The 24,084-nt window shown below is 37.4% G+C and overlaps 1 protein-coding gene across 2 annotated transcripts in view; it reads right to left on the reverse strand.

The window, feature by feature from the left end:
• TMTC2 (transmembrane O-mannosyltransferase targeting cadherins 2) overlaps positions 1-24,084 on the reverse strand; it is a 257,774-nt gene that overhangs the window by 36,039 nt on the left and 197,651 nt on the right. For both annotated transcript variants that reach the window (XM_063322847.1, XM_063322846.1), the window contains one exon: positions 10,369-10,450. In XM_063322847.1, the coding sequence (XP_063178917.1) occupies positions 10,369-10,450 (82 nt within the window). The remainder of the gene's footprint in view (positions 1-10,368; positions 10,451-24,084) is intronic.

Genomic DNA, 24,084 nt, shown 5'->3' on the forward strand with positions numbered 1-24,084 from the left:
TAGTCATTTTTCCCTAAATGAAGATATCTAAGCATCAAAAAGGGCATACAAGCTGAAGAATTCTGTACCTACAGCCTTGTTAAAACTTACTTTTTCTTGCAAATTGCCAACAGTGTTTTTGAGTCTATATTTGACCAAAAAATTTTGAGGAAATATGTGCAATCTGCTGAAAAATAAGATGAAAGTATATGTGTAATTTAAACAACAACAAAAAAAACTCCAGTTCCTAGGAGTTGAAAAAAAACCAACTAATTTTCATAGTCTGTCAAATTTTTAACAAATTTTCATCCCATCCATAGACATGAAAGGATACAGCTCTCTAACCTGTATAATTATTTCTCTAAAATGATCATGAACATTTGTAAAGCATTTTGTTAAGACATGTGCCAACACCAGTTTAAAAGCCATACATCTGAATTGGTAGTTCTGCTGCTTTATTGTAATATGAAAGGTATTAATTGGTTGGGATATGCCTGCATGTAACAATCTTTCATGTTCAGAGCACAAAGGCATTAGTGCCTTCCTCTAGAATGGGCTCAACTATTCCCTACAGGCACTACGAGCTTTTATTTTACTAGACAAAAGTGCAAGTTGCACCAATCTTTCTTTAATTGAAATGTTCTCTCTTTTGCTCACTGGTAAGCATTCAAAGGTACTTTGTACCAGAACAGAGCAGGTTTCTGAAACAGCTCATCTTGCTACTGCTGCTTTTAAAAAGAACCGCTTTGAATGTTCTCAGAATGCTGTTGGTTCTGCACTCACTCAAACTTCAATGACTTACACTCGTGTTCTGATATCTTTAGTAATCCAATCAAAACCAAGTAAACTACCTTCTGAATAAGAAGGAAATACCTTCTAGTCCCACCATAATAGGCAATAGTTACCATTTGCTGCTTTTAATATACATTTATCATTAAGTCTTCTGCATCTTATCCTCTTCAAAAGTTTTTAACTATATTAACATGAAAAGTGGGTATATCAGGACCATAGACTCAACTGTCAAATTTGTTTACAATAAACTTCACTAGAAGTTCTTTCAGCGCGTTGCACATCAAGGATTTGGAGCTGAATTTTTGTTGGTGCTTTCAAAGCATTTCAAGTTTCAATAGAAAGCAAAATAGGGATTGGGTTCTGGCTGACCCAATGCATTGTGTCTGTCTCTGAAGTACACAGCAAGGCTACAAGAGCACGTCTTGAGAACTGAACTACATTCTCACTGTCATGAGCAGAACAACCACTGAAGTCACCATCATCTTCAACTCTGCTATGGCAACGCAGAGCGAAAAAGCAATGCAACCAGAGATTTCTGAATGGAAAATTTCAATAGCATTCTGTGGAAGAAATGAGAGGAGAGACCTTGTCTCTGAGTTGATTTCCAAAACTTTTCAGGTGATGAATCAATGTTGCAAGATGCCAAGTCAACAGACATGACCTAATGTAACTGTTTCCTTTAAGAGTTTCAAAACAGATTCATTGGCTGTGAACGAGCAGTTCCCAGAACAAGGGAATGTTTGCTTAAAGATCCTGCTTTCCAGGCCTGTTAAGACAATTTCTTGCTGAATGTGTAGGATGTGACAGGGGAAGCAAACAGAACTTACATCAGGATCACCTAGATGGTAGCGGCATTGCGGTTTCTTTTACTGCTCCTTATATCCCGTTCCATCTTTATCTAAAGCTGTTCTCTGGCTTTCTCGCTGGAAGGGCTTTTGGGGAGTTTATCCCCTGAATTGGTTCACATTGAGAAGATTATTCCATGCAAATAAAATATGTAGAAAGACTATGCAAGCTGGTGGGTGCTGCAAGATCAATATATGCACTGGCTTGGAAAAATCTGTTTATTAGCAATTTTCTTTGTCTGAAAAACTTACCTGTTGCAGTTGTGCTAAATATACCATTGGATGTCATCCAGAGCACAAGCAGAGATAAGAGAGAAAAAATTAAATTGCAAGCCTTTGGGACCTGATGACTGAACTTGTGACCACATCTGGATCACTGGAAGCTCTCACTGAAACGTAAGATTAATGATGAAAACATATAACACAGAGGATCTCATGTTTTACAAACACTAAGCAAGATTCTGGACCCTATGTCATTCCCCAGGTACCTGGTGATGTATAACGTTTGGAAAACTGAAATCTGGATGGGAAAGAAATATCCAGTCGCACTTTTGTAGCCTCTCCAGGCTCTCTCTTCAAAAATCCTCATAATGAGACAGCACTTATAGGTCAAAACACATGCTCATTAACAAAGAAGTCTTGAGGGTTGTTTGTGCCACAGTTTTTTTCAGTTCCTGCAGAAACCCCAAATTTTGGCAATATGAAAGAAGCATAAAGCCCTATTTCTAGCACTGTCTCTGATCTGCAATTTCTATACCACATCTCTTGAGCAGGCTAGTGTATTGTTCTGAGGAAGCAGAATCAACCATATACCTGGGATGTCAGAATCACAGAATCTTCATGGTTGGAAAGGACCCTTAAGATCATCGAGTCCAACCAAACAACCTACAATCTCTGCCCTTCAGAGCATGCCCTGAAGTGCCAAATCTAGACGTTTCTTAAACACCTCTAGGGATGGTGACTCAACCACCTCCCTGGGCAGGCTGTTCCAGTGCCTGACCACTCTTTCAGTAAAGTAATTCTTCCTAATATCTAATCTAAACCTCCTCTGCCGCAACTTCAGACCATTTCCTCTGCTCCTGTCATTATTCACCTGGGAGAAGAGGCCAACACCCACCTCTCTCCAACCTCCTTTCAGGTAGCTGTAGAGGGCAATGAGGTCTCCCCTCAGCCTCCTCTTCTCCAAGCTAAACATGCCCAGCTCCCTCAGCCTCTCCTCATATGACCTGGTCTCCAGACCCCTCACCAGCCTGGTAGCTCTCCTCTGGACACGCTCCAGCACTTCAATGTCCCTCTTGTACAGAGGGGCCCAGAACGGGACACAGCACTCGAGGTGTGGCCTCACCAGTGCCGAGTACAGAGGCACGATCACTTCCCTGCTCCTGCTGGCCACGCTATTCCTGATACAAGCCAGAATGCTGTTGGCCTTCTTGGCCACCTGGGCACACTGCTGGCTCATGTTAAGCTGGCTCCACCAGCACCCCCAGGTCCTTTTCTGCTGGGCAGCTTTCCAGCCACTCTTCCCCAAGCCTGTAGCACTGCTTGGGGTTGTTGTGACCGAAATGCAGGACCCGGCACTTGGCCTTATTAAACCTCATAGAGTTGGCCTTGGCCCATCGATCCAGCCTGTCCAGGTCCCTCTGTAGAGCCTAAATGAAGGATAGAAGAATGAAGGATAGAAGATTTACTTATAAACTCAAGGGAAGAGCCAGAAACTTCCACAGCATTTAGGGTCGGTGACCTAGCTTGTTTGGAAATACTCCACTGCATTCCACTTAAGTGATTGGTTCTAAAGGGAGTTTGGAATAAATAGTTACTATAGTGGTTTGTAATAATCTTTTATTGTTGTGTGATAGCAGCAGCCTAGAGAGCAACAAAAAGGACTTGACAATTTATGTACATATGCCTTTGTACACTCATTATTCACAGCTGTCATGAAAACTGCAAAGACAACTACAGATTGGTGTATTCTTGTGCATAGCTCCGTTTCTGGTATATTCTTGTTCAGTTTCAGTTTGAAAGTAAGAAATACTGTCTGTGTTAACAGTAGCATAAGATTTTCTTAAATCAAAGTTATTGGAAAGGGTTCTGGAGCAGAAAGGTCGGAAGCTTAATAAAGTCTTTCTGCGAGTCAGTTACACCTCACGTCCTGTTTTGGGGCTAGGAATCTTGTCTTCCTGGAATTACATTCATTGGTATTGTAAGAGGAGGTATAAGCTGTAGTCCAAAGGCAGGATCCCAATTTGATGGCACTGTACGCCCAAGACAGAGAGACCCTTTCTCCAAAGAGTGCATATGTTCTATGAACATGTGTTATTTGAGTATCATAAACTTGTTTTATAGTTTCCACACAAAATCCTTATATTATTTAATGTTAGGATTTCCAAAAGATTTAAAATGGCAAAAACCCTTTCATTTGCTGAAAGATTCATAAGCACACATTAGGAAGGCTGGCAAAGTGACTTAGTGATGGACATATTACATTTGGTTGGCTTTGACCCCATCTCATCAAGAAATTTAAATTTCTCAATACATAATCATCATGTAGCATCTGGTGTTCCCGATGGAGCAGATCCATGCGCTCTGTTTTATTTATCATTCGGCATATACTTCATTTAGCTGTGTTATATGTCAGAAACGGACAATTAATTCATTGGAATAATGGATTGTGAAATCAGTTTTATTCATTTCATTGACCAAGATAAAAACTGACCTTCCTATGGACTAGGGTGACATTTCTTCCACAGGCATAAAACTGTCTTGAAGAAATGAGTAAGACTTTGTTACTAGGTCATGGTCGATATTTCTCTTTCTTATCAATAAAAATTTGATATTTTTTTTTTCATTATTACACTGGTTTATTTATAAGTTCTTTTCCTTAAATATGTGGGAGAAAAAAAAAGCTTTCCCAGGCTGCTTTTCAGGCAATGAAGAACAAAGACACGGCGCTCCAGCACTGTGAACAATGTGACTACAGGGAAATATTATAAATATATCACACCTAAGAATAAAACTGAATGCACATCTGTAAGCATATGTAAATTCTCACACTCACTAACACATGTAAGTGTATGACTTAAAGACTGAAAAAAATGGTGCTTGAAAATCCACTGCTATCATATTTCAATGAAATGTATTTTGAAGCTTAAACCATAGCAGTTCAAACACGTTTTCAGGCTGGGACTTGGGAGTGGTAAAGCAGTCATCTTTGAAAGCAAGACAGATACAAAGTGCTCATGGATCCAGTTGAAAATTTAGGCATCAAAAAGGGCAAAAAGGTCAGTGCGGAAACAATGATTAGAAAGACTTAGGATGAAAGTGAAAAAAATAAAACCAGCAGTTAATAAGTTGAACTTGTGTAAAAAAACCCCAGATAATATGAGAAAATCTATAAAAACAACTCTTAAATTATCAAAAATTCAGAAGTGAAAGGTAATGCAAAAAAAAAAAAAAGTTAGAATGTTTGGGAACATGTTAATCTGTTCTTCCTTCAATGAGAGTATAGCTAATACACTTCAGTTTTACCTAATCTGACAGCATGTTTTTCATTTTGTTTTATATCTGTAACTGGGAATGCAATGAAAAAGGCAGATGATCAATGTGAATTGCCTAATTACGTGAATCCATAATTAATCTAATGAGAATAATCCATTTTTATAATGAAAAAGGAATCATTAAACAATTTAGAGTTATTAGAAACAATGTATTATTCAAAGGAAACTATTTTAAAAGGAGGTCTCAATGGTGATTAATAAAACAGATTTAATTTTAACTTCCCCATTCTAATTAAGCTATTACAAATGTAAGGGAGGAGGGACCTCTGTACACACATTCATCTTGAAACCTCACTCCTTTCTCTCTCTTTCTTCCCCACTCTACTTTTAAATGTGCACTTTAAGAGACATGGTAGCAAAACCTATTTTTAGCAAATAAGTAAAATGAAAACTTCTTCAGTGGTGGTGAGTTTTTTGTTTGGTTGGTTTGGTTTTGCTTGTTTGTTTTTTTTTTTAATTATTATTTTTAAACAGCAAATTCTAAAGGAAATAAGGCCATTTTGCAGGTAAAACATTTGCACAACTTAAATTTCACTGTAGCTTTATGGGTGTTTTGTTTGTTTGCTCATTGTTTAAGTGAAAGCTCATACAGAAAGCTTTAAACAACTTCAAACTCCTCAACTATGCTGTATCCTGTTAGCCATCTCAGTGAAAAGATACTGAAGAATTTATTTCTGTTACTTTTTAAACAGACAGGAAGTTAGGTATTTCACTATTTGGAATTCACCTAATCTCTCTGCATTGTCAAATTTTTATACAGAATCGTTCTTCAACTTCTCCTGAGATAGGCTCAGTGCAGACAGAAATGGGAGATCTGTATTTCCTTTGTGGGTGGTCAATACTGTATCCAAAACCTAAATAATCTCTGGGCCATAATGTCCCTGGTCTGACCTGGCTAAACATTTCTATGTTTGGCACACTTGTTAACAAATTTGACTTACTGACAACATGCCAACTATTCTTAAAATAGTTATATGAAAATTCCTTTGGAATTTGTCAATTCATAGCTGTCTCTCTGTAGTTTCTCAGATTGATACTTGGATTCACCCCACCTGACCATAAGCATTTAATCGAGGCACCTAGGTTCGAAAGAGTCACCTCTATGGTCAGTGGAGACCGTTTCAATTATGTTATTGATCTGTTGATGACAGAAGCCACTGACGTCCTACAGGATCCAAAATGGCACACAAGCTAAATATTTGAGGGATGCATAAGAACCAATATCCTGAGTAGGTGTAGATAAGATATTTTGGAGAAAACTTTCACAGAGAAAACAAATATGGAAATTCAAAAATAAATAAGCATTTATTAAGTTCAACTTGGTTTAGTCAAAACTGTTCACTTTAAGTCTTTTTTAAAAAAAAAAGTGTATTAAAAATATCCAGTTAAAACCCTCAAACTTTATAGGAGCATCCAAATCTAGAATCTGAAATAATCTCCTCCAGTGTTTTAGTTTAACAACTTGTAGGTTGTGCCAAGAATAATATTTTCATTGCCAGAGAAAATTGTACTGGTGCTTCTGCACTCTTTCCTCTGCCATTTTTTCTTCTTCTTGATTCATACACATTTTCTGTTTCATCTGTTAGTTGTTTCTGGTACTGTATCATGTACCTGAGTAGCTTGTATCAGATCACTCATCAAGACTCACATATTCATAAGACAACAGTTATGCACAAAGTTCAGATGTTCAGATAACTGTCATATGAGAAAGGAGGAAAGGAGAAAAGAAGGGAAAAAGGGGAAAAGAAGGGGAAAATGTGAACAGGTGAGCAGCTGCCTGCCTTTCAGCCTGAGAGGGGACTACCACCCTCTCTGGTCACTAGAGCAAGAGCCATATCCAATGATGTCCAACGAAGTGGCATCACATCTGCAGTGTGCAGGGATTTTTATCTCTTCAGTTTTTCCACTAGTTCTCCCTTCAGACATCTCCAAGCATAATGAGTTTGAGAAACACCACTTTAAACCTGAATCCACTGAAATCCAAAGCCAGCAAATTACCTATAGAAAACTATTTATAACACTAGCTCCATCAGAGAAATGTGACGTGGTGGTATTATCCCAAGAAGCAACCATGAAACTGTTCACCTCTCTGCAAATTTTCATGTGATCAAATAAGCTGACTCCAGCACCAAATCACATCTTCTAAGAATAGCTTTCTTTGGCTTAAGGCCTGAATTAAAGCACATTGTAATATAAATGTAAGCCTCTTAAAAGACTATAGAATATCGACAATTTTTCCTGATAGCTCCAAAAAAAGTCCAAAAGGTTGGAAGTCGAAAAGAACATCTGCACATCCTGGGAGCACAAATTATAAGTGTGTGTATGGATGTGCACTTGGAAGAAAATCTTCTGTCCATTTATGGAAGAAAATCTTCTGTCCATTTATTCCTGCTACTCCATCAACACACTGTCGTGTCCCAATTGACCACTCTTTTCATTTGGCTGTTCCATGAGGTATGTGTGTTTTTAGGGCTGATGCCAACTATTTTATTCTCTATTCCAACATCTTCATGCTGAGATAAAAAGTAATCTCTAAGATTTACATGCAAAATATGGATGTATTTCCCCATAGTTTAAGACTTGGCAAATAGGATATGGGCTGTACCTGTGACAAGGTGCTGAAACAAATTAATGAGACGTAGAGATAAATAGCTTAAAATGTTCACTAGGGATTCTTGTGTAGTATTCAAAATGTCCCTGGTAAAATGCACTACAGATTCCTGATCAAAACAAGAAAATAGGTGGAGGGGGAAAGGGAAAGAAAGGAGTAAAGAAAGGGAAAAGGAAGAAAGAGAGAGAGAGAGAGAAAGAGAGAGAGAGAGAGAAAGAGAGAGAGAGAGAGAGAGAGAAAGAGAGAGAGAGAAAGAGAGAGAGAGAAAGAGAGAGAGAGAAAGAGAGAGAGAGAAAGAGAGAGAGAGAAAGAGAGAGAGAGAGAAAGAGAGAGAGAGAGAAAGAGAGAGAGAGAGAGAAAGAGAGAGAGAGAGAAAGAGAGAGAGAGAAAGAGAGAGAGAGAGAGAAAGAGAGAGAGAGAAAGAGAGAGAGAGAGAGAGAAAGAGAGAGAGAGAAAGAGAGAGAGAGAAAGAGAGAGAGAGAGAGAAAGAGAGAGAGAGAAAGAGAGAGAGAGAAAGAGAGAGAGAGAAAGAGAGAGAGAGAAAGAGAGAGAGAAAGAGAGAGAGAAAGAGAGAAAAGCAAGGATAATTTATTTCAAATTTTACAAAGTCCTGTGCCTGAAGTGACAAGGTTTTGAGATTACCTGTACATACACCTGTACCGTATACAGGAACACATAAGCCAAGCAGAAGTAAATCATATCTTTCTCATAGCTACGTTGATTTAAACATGGAGTAACATCACTGAATTTGGTGAGCAGAAGTTATACAAACAAAAGAAACGGTTTCACCTGCATTCAGTAGAGCTCTCTGTGTATAAAATACTCCATGATGGAGACCTAGTGACTGGTGTACAGAGCTTTGTTGTGTCTACAGCCCTTCAGCATCACATTTTACTATGCTGGTATTCCAAACACTGATTAAATTTTTCCCTTCACTCCTAATCTGCGGAGCAGAATCTCACTTATGTTGCAAAAATGACCTCTGCACAAGGACACAGAAACCACTTTTTGTACCTGTGACACAACAAAGGAAAAAATTGCTAAAGTTTTTAGGGAATAATCTTAATTAGGAAACAATACACCATTTTAATATTGTAGTCTGGTAATGAAGAAGTCAATACATCAGAGATGAATGATGATTTGAATAACCTTGCTTTTAGTTTATAAGGCACTTAGTTGATGAATTAATGAGAGAGAGAAAAAGAAAAACACCTAGACTTGTAATAAAACATACACAGTCATAACTTCAGTTGGGAGGCTGGATTGTTGAGACCTACCTTTGAATTTGTATGCAAATAGATTTCATAATAACTAAGGATAGATTTCTTAATAACAAAGGTTGGAAGGGTCTTGAGTAGGATTTCAAGAAATTATTTGCTGCAACTTTTCCTCATTATCTTGAGATATCAACTATACTTATATCCAATTGAAATAATGGAGCTTATGTGCACAAATACCCCTATCAGAATTACCTAAACATGCATAAATAGAAGACAAGGTCCCTAACTTCAATGATCCCTAATGCCAAATAATGAAACACTGGGCTACGTTCATTTAAATACCATGACGCGCTCTAAGTAACAATGTATGCACTGATTCTGGGACCCTAACATACAGAATTTTACACTGTATAGGACCAAAGAGAAATATAATGTGTGAGCAATTCAGACAAAGAAATAACACAAAGTAAAAACATGGTTATTATGTGAGATTAATTTTCCCTTTTGGCTACTCATTTTCATTTATTTTACATGTACCAGTTAGAATAAGAAGAGGAAATTAAAGCAATATACAAAGATATATATACATAGTATGCCTGTGGTTCCCTACCTTCTTCCTTAACTAAGATGAAATTTATTACTTCTTTCTATATTTTCCAATAGGGACTACATAGCTGGCATTTTTTGATTTGTCTATTATCAGCTTTAAAATACAGTAAGAATTAGTCCATAAAGTTAAGTATTTTTGGTTCCTTGGGACTAATCACATCTGGAAATATTTTTTGCAATTCTAGCAAAAACTATCCAAAGTTATACCTTCAAATTAACTGTGTGCTTTAAGAACATGCATGGCTTAGTATGACAAAGGTATAGCCAACTTGTCGAAACCTTTTGTAATACTTATCCATTTCAAGCCATGAAGATGCTGGGATGGGGGTAGGTGTAAGGCCCATAAGTCTTCAACAAAAAGCAGGCACTTCGATACATAGAACTCACGCACAGTAAAGTATAACTGCTAGTTGCCCACCCACCAGCAGCCAGTGAAGTTAGGCCAAAACTGTTAATAATAATATTCCAGGCCATGAAACTTTGACATATGGCAATAGTCACTTTTTTTCTTCCTCAGAGAGGCAGCAATACTCAAATTCCCCTCACAGGAGGAAAGCTATGCAAAATACGAAAATCTTCACCTCTCCCTCTGCAGTGATTAAAAAATTGAAATGGAGATGAAGTTATACATGGTAGATTAGTTTCTTTCCCTTTAAAGAAGGTATTTTGCCAGTAGCACTTTTCAAATCCTTAATCACTTGGAGAGATTAACAGCAAGTCTGGAATACGTGTGGAAACCCTATCTATTTTAAACTTACCATAATGCATGTAGCAGTTTCCTTTGGTAGGATCCAGCTGAATAGCCTTCACAAAGTACTTTTCTGCCTCACTCTTGCGTCCCTTAAAAAAAAAAGGGGGGGGGGGATTATTTTAACAGTGTGTCACCATGGAGAGATCATGTATAGTTACAGTTTCCAAATTCCAGGCACTAGAGAAAAACAACTACTATTATCACTAGACTTAACCTAAGTAAATATCAACGTTTAAGTGTTACAGTAAGTTTTGTGGCCAGCTACTTTGTGCTGCAGATCTCCAGACCAAGGAAAAAATGTGTCCAACATCATCAATGTCCAAGAAGTAAGGAAGTGGTAGAAACGTACTGCAAAAAATATTGTAAAGAGCTTTGAGTGAACATCAAGCTCCATGCTACTTCTCTAGATAGGTATCAGGATAAGCATTACAAAGACCCCAGCTAAAATTGGAAGGGAAAGTAGGAGGGAACTTTAGTCATGCTTGTATAAAAAAAAAAAAGACGTGGGAGGGGAGAAGGGAAAAACATGTTTTGTTTCTGTGAAATCATAGAATGATAGAATATCTCAAGTTGGAAGGGACTCATAAGGATCATCGAGTCCAACTCCCTGCTCCTCCCAGGACTACCTGAAACTCAATCACATGACTAAGAGTGTTGTCCAGATGCTCCTTGAATTCTTACAGGCTTGGTGCCGTGACCACTTCCCTGGGGAGTCTGTTCCAGTGATTGACCACTCTCTCAATGAAGAACTTTTTCCTAATGTCCAATCTGAACTTCCCCTGACACAGCTTCATTCCATTTCCTCGTGTCCTAAACAACACTATATACACAGCCAACAGTAAAGTCACCACAAACAAAGGTACATAAATACAAAAACACTTTGGATTTTAATGTGGGAAGTAAAGAAAACAGAAAACATTTCAGATTTTAATGTGGGAAGTAAGATTTCACCAGAAATCGATTCTGTCAATCATAAAACACAACTGAAATAGAAAAGATAATTTTTAAAGACGATGGTCAATGGTATGACAAAATTGTCAGAAAAAAAACCAAAAAAAAACCAATAGAAATGATGGTAAAAAGAACAGACATGTCCTAAACCACAGATTTTCTTATCACTGAAATCACCAAGCCACTAAAGTTCCATTATGGTATACTAGTGCCAGAGCAGATCCATTAGAGTTCATTACTCTTTTCATGAAGAAGACAGTGATATTGGATTAGCCTAGTCTGATACTCAAACACAAATCACCATCAGCTATTCAGTTAAGACACTTGTGACTTGCTTATCCCTATCCCCATGAAATTAGTTACTGCGGTTTGTGTTATAAAATAGAAGGCCTCCAGAATAAAGAACAGTTAAGCTTAACCAGTGTGGAAGAAAGGCATTGTGGTCTGCACCTCTCAAGGTTGCCTTGAGTGTTATTTCACAGATATAAGCATATAGGCTTTCTCAAGTTCTGTGGTCTGGAAACAGACATTGCATACATCCTGCACTATCCCACAAGTTAACATAGGAATAATAACAAGGTCTGTTCATGATTACAGCTGCTCCAGATACTCAGTATTTCCCTCAAGGGCCTTAGAGACAATAAAATAAAGAGAGAGAAAGAAGTTGTGCAGCACACCAAGAACTATATCAAGACCAGGTTCCATCAAAACCAACAGAGAGGCCATATTTCCAAGAGATCATCCTGGCAGAGATACAAGCAGGCTTATCATGTACAATATTCCAGTTTCACAAAATCAATGTTCATTGGAGGTAAGAGTTTAGCCTTATTATTTCGTAAACTTTTTTGGTAAATTCATATACCTTGAAACCACATCCATATGGCACAAGGCTCCTGTCAACCAAATGGTGCAACTACATCATAGAGTACACTATCTTATACTGCAGTGCCTCTCATCCCTTTTTCTTTTTTTTAAAAAAGAAAAAAAAAAACAACAAACAAAAACCCCAAACACCCAATATGTAGCCCAGATGGATTTTTCCTCATCTACTAGTGCAGTACAGACACATCTATACACTAAATGCCTTTTTGTTTTTTAAATAGCATACAACCATAGTTGAGAACAAAAAGTGAAGAAGAAAATAACCTCCAATTGAAAACACAACGTAAATTAAATTTGTGTAAGTATTGGGTAATTATTCAAATTTGGGTAAGTATTGGGTAATTATTCAAATTAAAATAACAGGGGGGGAAGGGGGGAAGGATGATAATTAACACTAAATTTTGCACATTTAACTCCAAGGTTGGCATTCTTGGTCTGGCAAAAGGTACCACAACATATGTAAGTCCAGCCTTGAAGCTGCAAAATGACAGGCACCAGGCATATGTATCACTAATGCTGACAGAATTAACATTTACAGATTTTGCATCTTTTTTTTTTTTATCAGACTAACATCATTAGTTTTAGCTGATTGCACTCTGTGTCTATTTTTAGAACATAAAAGGACAGTTCACTGAATACCATCACAAAACATGTAGCTTCTGCCTACAGAACTATGACTGTAAGGCCACAAACATTTGTCAAACGTGATTAATTTTCATTTACTGGGATCACCAAAAATACGTGACTGCTCTACTCTTTTTGGCACTTTCCAAATGGCATATTGCATTCAAGTTCAGGCCAGCGAGGAGACCTGGAGTACATAACGATGACAGGTGCCAGCATACATAGCATCAAAGGAATGACTGTGCTATTAACAGGTTCAAATACTCATTAGCAGATAAAGGGGAGAAAAATCTTACATTACATCACCTAAGACATAAAATGATCTGACTACAAATGATCAGCACAGCTCCAAGTGTTCTTATTGACGGTCATTTTCATATATCTGCATTTGTCAAAAATTTTAAAAAAAGAATAAAAGTATTTCTTGCAGAACGGCATTCTGAGGAACCTTGCATCACACCACCTAGAATGTCCTCTTGGGTGCCATCTGTCTGCTGCTAAAATGTCAATACCTCAGCATAGATTTAATACACCTTATTTTTGTGTCAAATGATATAAAATCCAATCACCTGACAGAATCAGGCCATTTCACAATTAAACTTTAGCATTTATCAACTTTTTTCAACTATCCAATGTACAGCTTAACTACCATAACAGAATGTACACACTGTGTAGTTAGATTAAGATGGCAATCCCTGTCATTGTCCCTTCCCACTGTGTGTCTTCAATATTAAATAAAACACATGCCACAAGGGAAAAAAATTCTAACTTTTAAAGAAAATCCAAATAATTGTTAAAACAGCTGAAAAATACCGATTTGGGGCAGGAAGGCATTTTGTGCGCGTGTTCAGTGTTATGCGTATTGACCCTTACAAACGCAGGCATTGAGTGCCACTGGAAATCACCCAATTTCTAGCAGCAGGGTGTGCAGTTGTATATGCACAACCACATGCTTTGGCAATTTTACAAAGCGAAAAAATAGAAGTTTACAAGTGCACGCTAGCAGACTTATCTGAAGGATAAAAAAGTTATTCATAAGATTTTCATGGAAGGACTTGACAGCTCTGAGGATTAATAATGGGATACGAAATAGCTTTCACCTGTTGGTCACCAGTTCACATCCAGTCCAGGTTGGTAGCTAATGAAAAGGTGCTATCTGACAGCTACTGGTTTGCTCAGGAGAAAAGAGTGGGTGGTCCTAGCCCAAGCCCTAATGCAGAGCCTCTGCACAGATGCACTGGTTTATTCATGGCTTTTCAGTGTAGAGAACAACGAGACAGAATAATAAAAAAAATGTATGGCAATCTCATTGCTGGGGAAAAAAACAACATAATGAAGACACTTTAATAATTGATTTGGAAGACTGTTCTGGTATTCACCTTACTGGACCTGCACTGTACTCTAAAGCCCAAAATGAGGACAAATTTCAGCAGTTTTCCATTAATAAAGAAAATTTCCCATCCCACGCCCTCCCCCCAACCCGCCTAAATAAAGATGAATTGCCCATGATTACCATCTTCCAGCAACATCAGCAAATTTAAAAGGAAAAAAGTGAAGGTAACTGACACATGGCTCTTATAACCTAGCACAGCAGTTGTCCTGGCTTTCAGAAATACCCCACTCTCCACAAATCATGCAGACTTCAAATCAGAACAGCTGGTTGCTTGCCATTTTGGGAGCCAAACAGTTAAGTGTTTAAATATGAATTCAGGAGCCTGATTTTTAAGCCCAATTCTTTGTAGAAGTTCACTGCAAGGAGGTTTTTGCTTGTTTGGTTGCTTCTTCGCTACAGACCAGACAATAGATCCAACCTGGCTAATAAGAGAAGACATATTGCTTAACTGGGCTTTCCTACAAATGACTGTTACAATCACCACGACAAACGGAAGAGAGCTAGCTAAGGGCAGTTGATATATTAGTGGAAGACCCTGTATTTATCTTTAAAATATTAAAAAACTGAGGAAAAAACTACCATTTTTATATCCACCCCATTTTTTTTCCTCACTCTGCTGCAAAGCTGTGCCAAATTCATGTTGAGGCAGCTGTTGTACTTTAGGCTGCTGGAGGCCCAAGGACCCCGAGATGCTAGTAAAACTGGAAGATTAATACAGCTGAGCAGCTCTGAATAACCCTCTTGTGGAAACTATGATGACACAGTGGCAACCAGTAAGGTGGTTCAACAAATTAGGGGGTCTCTGCAATTAAAACCGACTTTATATTTTGTAAATATCCATCATTCTTCAAAGTGTGCAAGGGCTTAACCAGTACAGCAGAGACTTCACTCTTCAGTACAGTCTTACCAGCTATAACTGGTAATAACGTGATTGCATAAGGAACTCAATTTGTCTCACAAATGCAGTTGATTGTCATTCCCCACATCTGCTCAATTTTTTTTGGCAAGCATTCACATTTTTAATAAAAGGAATTGAATTATGAAAAGATTTCTTAATGGAAGATTGATTAAACTGCGGACACTGAATAAAGAAAAAATAATTATTTTTCATATTTCCTTCTTCGTCTCTAGGACATTTTAAAGTCACAGAGAGATGACACAAGGATAGTAAAAAGGTCTGAACTGAACCTGTGACTTCATTTCACGTTTCTTTAAGTTATCGCAGACCTGACTATCTGTTTCATAGCCAGTTCCTTTTGCCTTACAGATGTTATGACAGGACAGGCAAAGCACAATTTAAATAGTGTGATACTGAGTAAACTAGTGATGAAGTCTTCAAAAGGTTTTACTTAGCTGGACTAAGGAAACAGGAACTAGAGAGTTGCATCTTACAATGAGGTCACTCGCATATGCAAGCTCTCCATCCCTCCTCTAAATATTAATACTTAGGAAAAAAAAAATTGATATCTAGCATATAGTAGCTAAATGGATTCTTCTTTTCCCCTCATTTTGCTGTTATTTACAACTCTTCCATCTTCACTCTGAATTACAATGTGAATATCTTGCACCATAATTTGTACATGAAATGCTAGTCCCACTGAAATACACGGACTTGCATTACTCACATCAAAGGTCCAAAATTTATCTCAGTCTCTATACTTCCTGTGCAGCAAAGAGATAAATCTTGCCTCTTCATCTCATCTTTATCATAATAGAATAAAACCAACTGAACATGGCAGAGAAGCAATGACTTCTACAGGTGAACATCCGGCCCAGAAAAACACACACATGAGGCAAGATTTGAAATGAGAAGAGATTTGCAATGAGAAACACTATATATTTAATTAGGATAACAAATTGTTCTGGGGGAAGGAGTTTACAGTCATGCAAAGCCCTTCTTTGCCCAACTAATATCAGTGGGCTTGTCAAAGATGCCATCTTTTCAAACGAAGTTTTCCTCTCTCATATTGTTAGATGATCACAGTGAGAAACAATACTGTTACTAGTACCGATCCTCCCAAGGTCTGACTCTCTAATAACTTCAAGAATATGATAATATTATTTCATTTTGGTGTACTATATTAATCTCAGTGTATGGGACCAAGAATGGGATTACTCTGGAGCAAATAAGGGTATAAAACTGTATCTACTAATCCAGGATAAGTCACCACATACTGACCTTTACCTTAGAGTAAATGCGAGGGAACTTTCTCATTCTTGTCCAGCGTGATGCATTCACACACCCTTGGTGCTGAGGTCATGACTGATGCCCTACTTCCCAGTCTTTCACTGGACCAGGGTCCTCAAATGCACATGAGTCTATGGATACTGCTTGCGAGATCCAGTAAATTACTTTTAGAAATAAGCCTTGTTAGGATCAATAAAATGGAACGTCTTGTTTTAGTTTAATCCTCTATTTGCACCTTAAGTGGTTTGCCTCCATCTAAACATTATCACGTTAGCCCTCCATCAACCACAGGTGGATTTGTGTTAACTAAAAATCCATCCACTAGACTGACTTACATTCTAATGAATTCAGTTTAAGTTTTCTATGAGCCAAGGTTATTTTAGAGAACAATAACATAAACTGGGTTCTTGAGTCTACATCTAAGGGGATAATTAATGGCATGATAACCAGAGAGCTGAGATTTAGCACTGCCCATTGACTTTGGTGGGAATCCACTGGAGCTTAAGCATTTCTGAATGTGACACCACTGCTTATACATAGATTTAGGAATTTAAAGCACACCTCATAACTTTACTGGCTTGGGACATGATTCAGAGCCTACTAAGGTGCTATTTTCTTCAAGTAAAGCAGTATGTATCTGATTAATCAATAATATATTAGAGATATTTGACATCCATTTTCTTGTTTTATGGGTCTCATATCACGAAAAGCATTCTTATTTTATTAAAACATTCAAAATTATATAGGAAAGAAATATAGGCAAAAGATTTTTTTGTTCTCTTGAAGGTCCTTTTGGTTGTTTGGTTTGTTTGTTGGCTTTGGGTTTTTTTTTTGTTTGTTTTGGTTTTTGTTTTTTTTTAAGGATATACCTCTTTTTTAGTCTTTCTTTTGGAGCACCTTGAAGTCTAAAAGGAATTTACCTCATGTTACGTCACTGTTAACACCAAGAAAGATTATGTGCAGTCTTAAGTAAACTTTTAAAGAACAGATTTCATTTCACATGTTGTGATTTATTTACTGTCTAGACCCATATTGAAATGTTCACCTGGTCATTAAATTTTAGATTATTTTCTATCAAGAATATGTAATGAAATGTTAAGTAAATTTCCATGTTAGGCACTTTCTTTTCCATTCAGTCTTAAGCCACATTTTATATTTTCTGATAAAGTAGTGTATTAATATCTACTCATATTTCACTGGCCAGTCAGTAGAATATAAATTCACTATCTCCACATACTGTTTTCACTGAGTCCTATGAATTTATTCTAAGCTAAATTTGGCCTATCATGCATTTTTCTATGATTACTGACAAAATTACTACACAAAGAGTAATTACAGGTGACTGGCAGCTATATTCAACGATGTAGCAAAATAAAAAGTTCTTTTCTTTCATGAAAGCAGTTCATCCTGTGTCAGTGATATTTTCTATACCAAGCTTTAAATTTATGTTGAGTAAAGCAAAAAGCTTTAGGGCTCCCCTTTTCCTGTCTACAGGAAGTTAGAAACAAGATACAGACGATGATATCCCTAAGGGAGGTTAGTGAGGGGTTATGTGCCTAAATACCTGTTCCAGAGTCATTTACCAACTAGTTAGATGGATATGTTATATTTAAATGAAAATACTCCATTTGACAATTAATTCTGTTAGATTTGGCATGCAGCCAAACATATGTCCTAAGGGGACTGAAAAGTGTATCTATGGATGCAATACCTATGGCATGCGGCCAGCCTCAGAAGAAATACAAGCTCAATAGATGTCAGCTATTGAAATTTCTGTAGTTCGGAAATCCTGACATTCAGCCTGGAGGTGTTAATGCTCCAGATACACCAGATAACCAAACCTTAAAAAAAAAAATAGGGCTTGTGGTTCCGAAGTCAATAAACTTGACTTTCCACATTGGAGAGGGAAACCCACCCCTCCGATCCCCTACAAGCGAATTGCTTGTAAACTGAAAACAAAAATGAAAAGACTTCTGACATTTTGCAAATTTCAGAACTAAATAAAAACTTTGTGCTTGGATCAGTTTTAACCCTCAAGGGACTTCAAGTGGCAAGAAAAATTGTAGTATCTGTGTCAGACTCCAAAGACAAAGCGAATGCGTGACAGAAAAGTAGCAGTGGCTATTTCTTGGCTTAACTTATTTCTTAGGAAGGGACTTCTCAAGGATTCAGTGTCATTTATATGTTGTTATGATGGGAGTTTAACCGAAATATCCAATTTTCATTAAAACATTCTTCCTAGAAGCAGTACTAATAGCCAAGGGATTTAGCCTCCCAAAATGAAATATCTAACAGCTTTGCTGATCTAATTAAATTGAACCATTCAGAAAATGTCTTTTCATAAATTACAGATTTCTGTATGGGTAGGCATTTATTTATCATTCCCAAAAGAAGTAATATTAAAAATATTTTTTGTTTGTTTTAAAGGAATTGATTACTAAAAGAAGGGATAAACTGTTCTAGAAAATCATTCCTAAATTTAACACACAGCATTTCAATTGCTATATCTTAAAAACAGTCACGATTCTTTTGACATCATGACTGTTCTACCTCATCCCTGCTTTCTTCCAATTTGTGTAAATCTAGAAAGACAGAAAAAAAGAGTAGCAATCAACCAGCAACATAAAAAATGACAATATGACAGAGCTGTCCGACAAAAATGCAAATTTCCTTTCTCTGCTGGAACAGCAGCAGCAAGTAATTACAGAAATAGTAAACATTGAATTAGTCTGTTTGTTATTGCACTATGTTCCCATTTTCCCCTGCTGTCCCATTTCTTTCTGTTCTTCCTACCTTCCACTTATTTCTATGTTGTCATTTATATATATTTATTTTGAGATGACTTCCAAGGACTACAGCAATTACTGAATACAGTAGGGTATTTGACAGTGACGCTCTGAGTAATTTCACAACTAACCAAAAATGGCAGGATACCTCTCTGGCCTTCTGTTTGTCAGTAACACAAGCAACAAACAACTGCAGGCAAAAATATGGCCACCCACTGAGGAGGGAGTATTTTGAAACTTAGAAAAAGTATTTAACTTCAGTGTTGATACTTGAATGTCACAATCGCGTTTCTTTTATTTTAATCCAAAACACTGCAAGTCTCTGTCATGTCTATGTCTGCTTTCTCCCCATCCTCATTTGGATAAAACATTTTAAAATAAAATATTTTAGATTTTAGAAAATCTTCCAGGGTGATTATTACTGAATTTAATACGGTCTGGAGCTGTAACACAGAAATTTTACAAGGCAAAGTAATTTTTTTCTTACAGCACTTTGGGTGATTTTCCAAGCCAGTAAAAAATAGGAGATTAACAGCACTGTGTGGTGCCATGTAAAATGCAAGAAAACACTGTGCAATTTTTTCCAAAGAAATATAGCAAAGCCTGTAATTCCTAGATGCAATAAGCTAAATGTTACAATATGGGGCTGTCCCTAAGTATTTTAGCAATTATAAGCACTACTGCAAGCTATGAGGGGTGGTTTGTGGGCTCAAGTTCACTCAAAGCAGATAAAACAAAACTTGAAAACAGATTTATTTACAATTGAAATAAAGCTTCTCAGACTAGCGTGCTACTCTAACAACCATCCACGGCCTGATGGCAGAGAGGCCTGCCCTTAGGAGAGAGGGTTTCTTAATCTTCGCTTTGAGAAGACTAAAGTGAGAGGAGAAAAAATAAATTTAAAAGCCCTACTTATAAATGATTCTTTTTAGCATGATAGCCAACATTTTCTCTTCTAGAAGGCCTGCTCATAAAATGGAAAATGAATTACACCACACACTCAAGGCCTCACCTGGCACTGTCATTTTTGACAGACTCATTTTTATCTTAGAACTGGGAGCCTTCCAATTTTGAAGCCTTTTACAAAAAATATGCTTTCCTTTGTGATATAGAAATAAATTACCTAAGCAAGGGATGAGGCTCAGATGCTGTGGTACCAAACTCCTGTGCATATTGACAAATAAATTTCTCAAGTAATTTATGCAGCTTAACAAGTTAAATATATAAAAAGCACATAACGCTGAAGAACTGCAGTCCTAAACAGCTACATATTGTTTCTGAAAAATAAACAATAAAAAAAAAAAGAAAAGCACAAACTTAAGCCCCAGACAACTGGCTATTTTCCAATTATTCTACTAGCTGAAGCTACTAATCATGCTTTTCAACCACCAAATTATGCTGTTCTAATATATTTTCAGAAAAATTGTAGCTTAGTGAGCTGTAATTTTTACATATGAACACAAAACATTATCCAATATAGGGGTTATGAAATACTTGTGACATGGTATTAGGTAAGAAGACTGTAAATTCATTAGCTATTCTTTGGAGCTCTTAACTTGGTCTCTTGTTTTCTGCGTATACAGCAGATTGCCCAAGTCCACCTGGCATTTCTTGTATCCCAAAAGAGCTAATAAGCCTTGAGGCAAATATCTGCATTAAAATGAAAACAGAGAGAACTGTTTTAGTACCAATAAGGAATTTTTTTACTCCAAAGGTTTTATTTCATGCAAATTAGAACTATATCATTTATGTATTTCAAGAATCAACGACAAATTAACAGCTATTTTAAGTTTGGGTTTTGGTTGGTTTGTTTTGTGTCAATGTAAAGTACAGTTATTACAAGCTGAACAGCATATTCTGAGTTTTATGAATGTATCTTTGAAGTTACTCAGTGAGTAAACTTCACTGAGAAAAATTTTGTTCAGAAATACCACGTTCAGTATTTAAAATTATTATTGAGGGATAAGAGTTTGTCATCAGCAGGTTTTCAGGGATACAGAAGGGAAACTCGTTTTATCTGGATTTTTATTTCACTTTTTACTTTATTTAGTTACTTCAGTTTTGTATCTTTCCATACGCCCAGATACACACATGTAAAAATTTGTGTAGGCACTGGAGAAGAAAATAGTATTTCTTCATGTTTGTCTAATCACCTGTCAGAGATTGGGCTCATAACACTCTATACTCTCAATTTTCACAAACTCAGAAAAAATAAAATCCTTTCTCAGGAATTCACCTGTTTTTGAATAAATACATTTTTTAACTGTTCAGTAAAACACTTCTAGAAGTAAACAAACTACTTATTAACATCCTCTAAGGTTGTCAGTGATGTTCATCTCAGAAGAGAATGTTGCACAGAAATAACAAAACATTGTGTAGTCTTTTGAAGAGTTTTTCTGGAATATATGGAAACTTATGAATGAAATAATTTACAACTTGTATGTGCTTTTATTGAGCATATTTTTTCAACGTTGGTGCAGCCTCACCTTGAATACTGTGTGTAGTTCTAGGCCTCACAATTTAAGAAGGATGTTAGGGTACTGGAATGCGTCCAGAGCAGGGCAACAAAGCTGGTGAAGGGCGGAAGGAATATCCTACGAGGAGCGGCTAAAGACTTTGGGCTTGTCTAGTTTGGAGAAAAGGAGGCTGAGGGGTGACTTCATTGCTCTCTACAGCTTCCTGAGGAGGGAAAGTGAAGAGGGAAATGCTGATCTCTTCTCCCTGGGATCCAGGGATAGGATGTGTGGGAATGGATCAGAGCCGCGCCATGGTAGGTTTAGGCTGGACATTAGGAAGCATTTCTTTACCAAGAGCGTGGTCAAACACTGGAACAGTCTTCCTAGAGAGGTGGACGATACCCTAAACCTGTCAGTGTTTAAAAAGCGTTTGGACAATGTCCTTAACATATGCTTTAGCTTTTGGTCAGTCCTGAATTGGTCAGGCAGTTGGACTGGATGATTATTGTAGGTCCCTTACAATTGAAATATTCCGTTCTACATACAAAACCAAAAGAATTAGCTCAAATAAAATTAAATAGCATAGATTATGCTTTTGCTTACTATTGTTACTATTGTTACTTTTACTTACTATTTTTGTTACTAGTGTCACAAAATGCAAGTTTAAAGTTTAAATTGCCCTTTGGAACAGTAGTGACATTAGCTACGTGCAAATGGGAAACAGGTAAAATCAACCTGAAACGTTGACATGAATTAGTATCTGTCAGTTAAAGCATGATTATAATCATTTTAAGTTTATCATAGTAGACGAACTATGATTTACCATCTTTACAGTTTTACATGCCATTCACGACCTTGCAGAAGGTAACCCATTCTGGTAGAAGTTAATTCTCATATAAAATCTTTTGTCAGTAAGAGAAGATAATGGGTGTTAATATTAAATATACGTCTGTACCTTGACTTTGATTCAAAACAATGCATTTTAGTAAACTGGAACTAGCTTCAGCATGAAAACAACGAAAGGTATATAGAATCATCATGTTGGAAGAGACCTTGAGATATCATCCTGTCCAATACCCTACTCAAAGTATAGTTAACATTTTATTTAGACCAGATTGCTCATGCAGGTTATTGTTCAAGTTGGATATAGTCTTAAAAAAAAAACAAATGCAAACATATTTTTCATTGCTAAGCTAATACACTCATCTAGTATATGGTGACTTTATTTTAAGCGTGCTGTAGATCTCAGTATTAAAGGAAAAAGGAAAAAGGAAAAAGGAAAAAGGAAAAAGGAAAAAGGAAAAAGGAAAAAGGAAAAAGGAAAAAGGAAAAAGGAAAAAGGAAAAAGGAAAAAGGAAAAAGGAAAAAGGAAAAAGGAAAAAGGAAAAAGACGGGTACAGGCCATTGTGGATTTAGAAAACATGCAGAGTTCCTAGTTTGTGTTTGATAGAACCAAGGCCATATAACATAAATAAACAGCATACACTGGATCGTTTATTTGTTTCTATGTCCCTTTTTATGAAACTCTGAAAAGCTTTTGCTGAAAGTTAGGGAAGGATAGTCTGCTGTAACAAGCAAGCAATTTTGCAAATCTCTGTTCTACACACTGGGCATAGGTCGCCCTCACTGCGCCTTATGGGAAGGCAAAGAAAACAGAAGGTACAAGAAGGCAGTCCAAGTATCCAGACTGGCACTAAGGGATTAAATGACTCATGTGGTGAATGGAGTGCTGGCTAGTCACAAGGGGTGTTCCCCAGGTCTCAGTATTGGGGCCAGTTCTGTTTAATATCTTTATCAATGATCTGGATGAGAGGATCGAGTGCACCCTCAGTAACTTTACAGATCACACCAAGTTGGGCAGGAGTGTTGATATGCTTGAGGGTAAGAAGGCTCTGCACAGCAATCTGGACAGGCTGGATCGATGGGCCAAGGCCAACGGTATGAAGTTCAACAACGCCAAGTGCCAGGTCCTGCACTGAGGTCACAAATCCATACAATGCTACAGGCTTCGGGAAGAGTGGCTGGAAAGCTGCCTGGTGGAAAAGAACCTGGGGTGTTGGTCAACATCCAGATGAGTGTGAGCCAGCAGTACGCTCAGGTGGCCAAGAAGGCCAACAGCATCCTGGCCTGTATCAAGAATAGTGGGGAGTGAGTGGAGTCTCAGTGAGTCTCCCTAGTGGAGATAATCACTAGGGAAGTGATTATCCTACTGTACTTAGCGCTGGTGAGGCTGCACCTCAAATACTCTGTTCAGTTTTGGGCCCCTCACTACAGGAAAGACATTGAGGTGCTGAAGCGTGTCCAAAGATGCTGGAAGGTCTAGAAGACAAGTCTTATGAGGAGCGGCTGAGGGAACTGGGGTTGTTTAGCCTGGAGAAAAGGAGGCTGAGGGGAGACCTTATCGCTCTCTACAACTACCTGAAAGAAGTTGTAGCGAGGTGGG

The sequence above is a fragment of the Chroicocephalus ridibundus genome, chromosome 1 (genome assembly GCF_963924245.1).
Source record: "Chroicocephalus ridibundus chromosome 1, bChrRid1.1, whole genome shotgun sequence".
NCBI classification, from domain to species: Eukaryota; Metazoa; Chordata; class Aves; order Charadriiformes; family Laridae; genus Chroicocephalus; species Chroicocephalus ridibundus.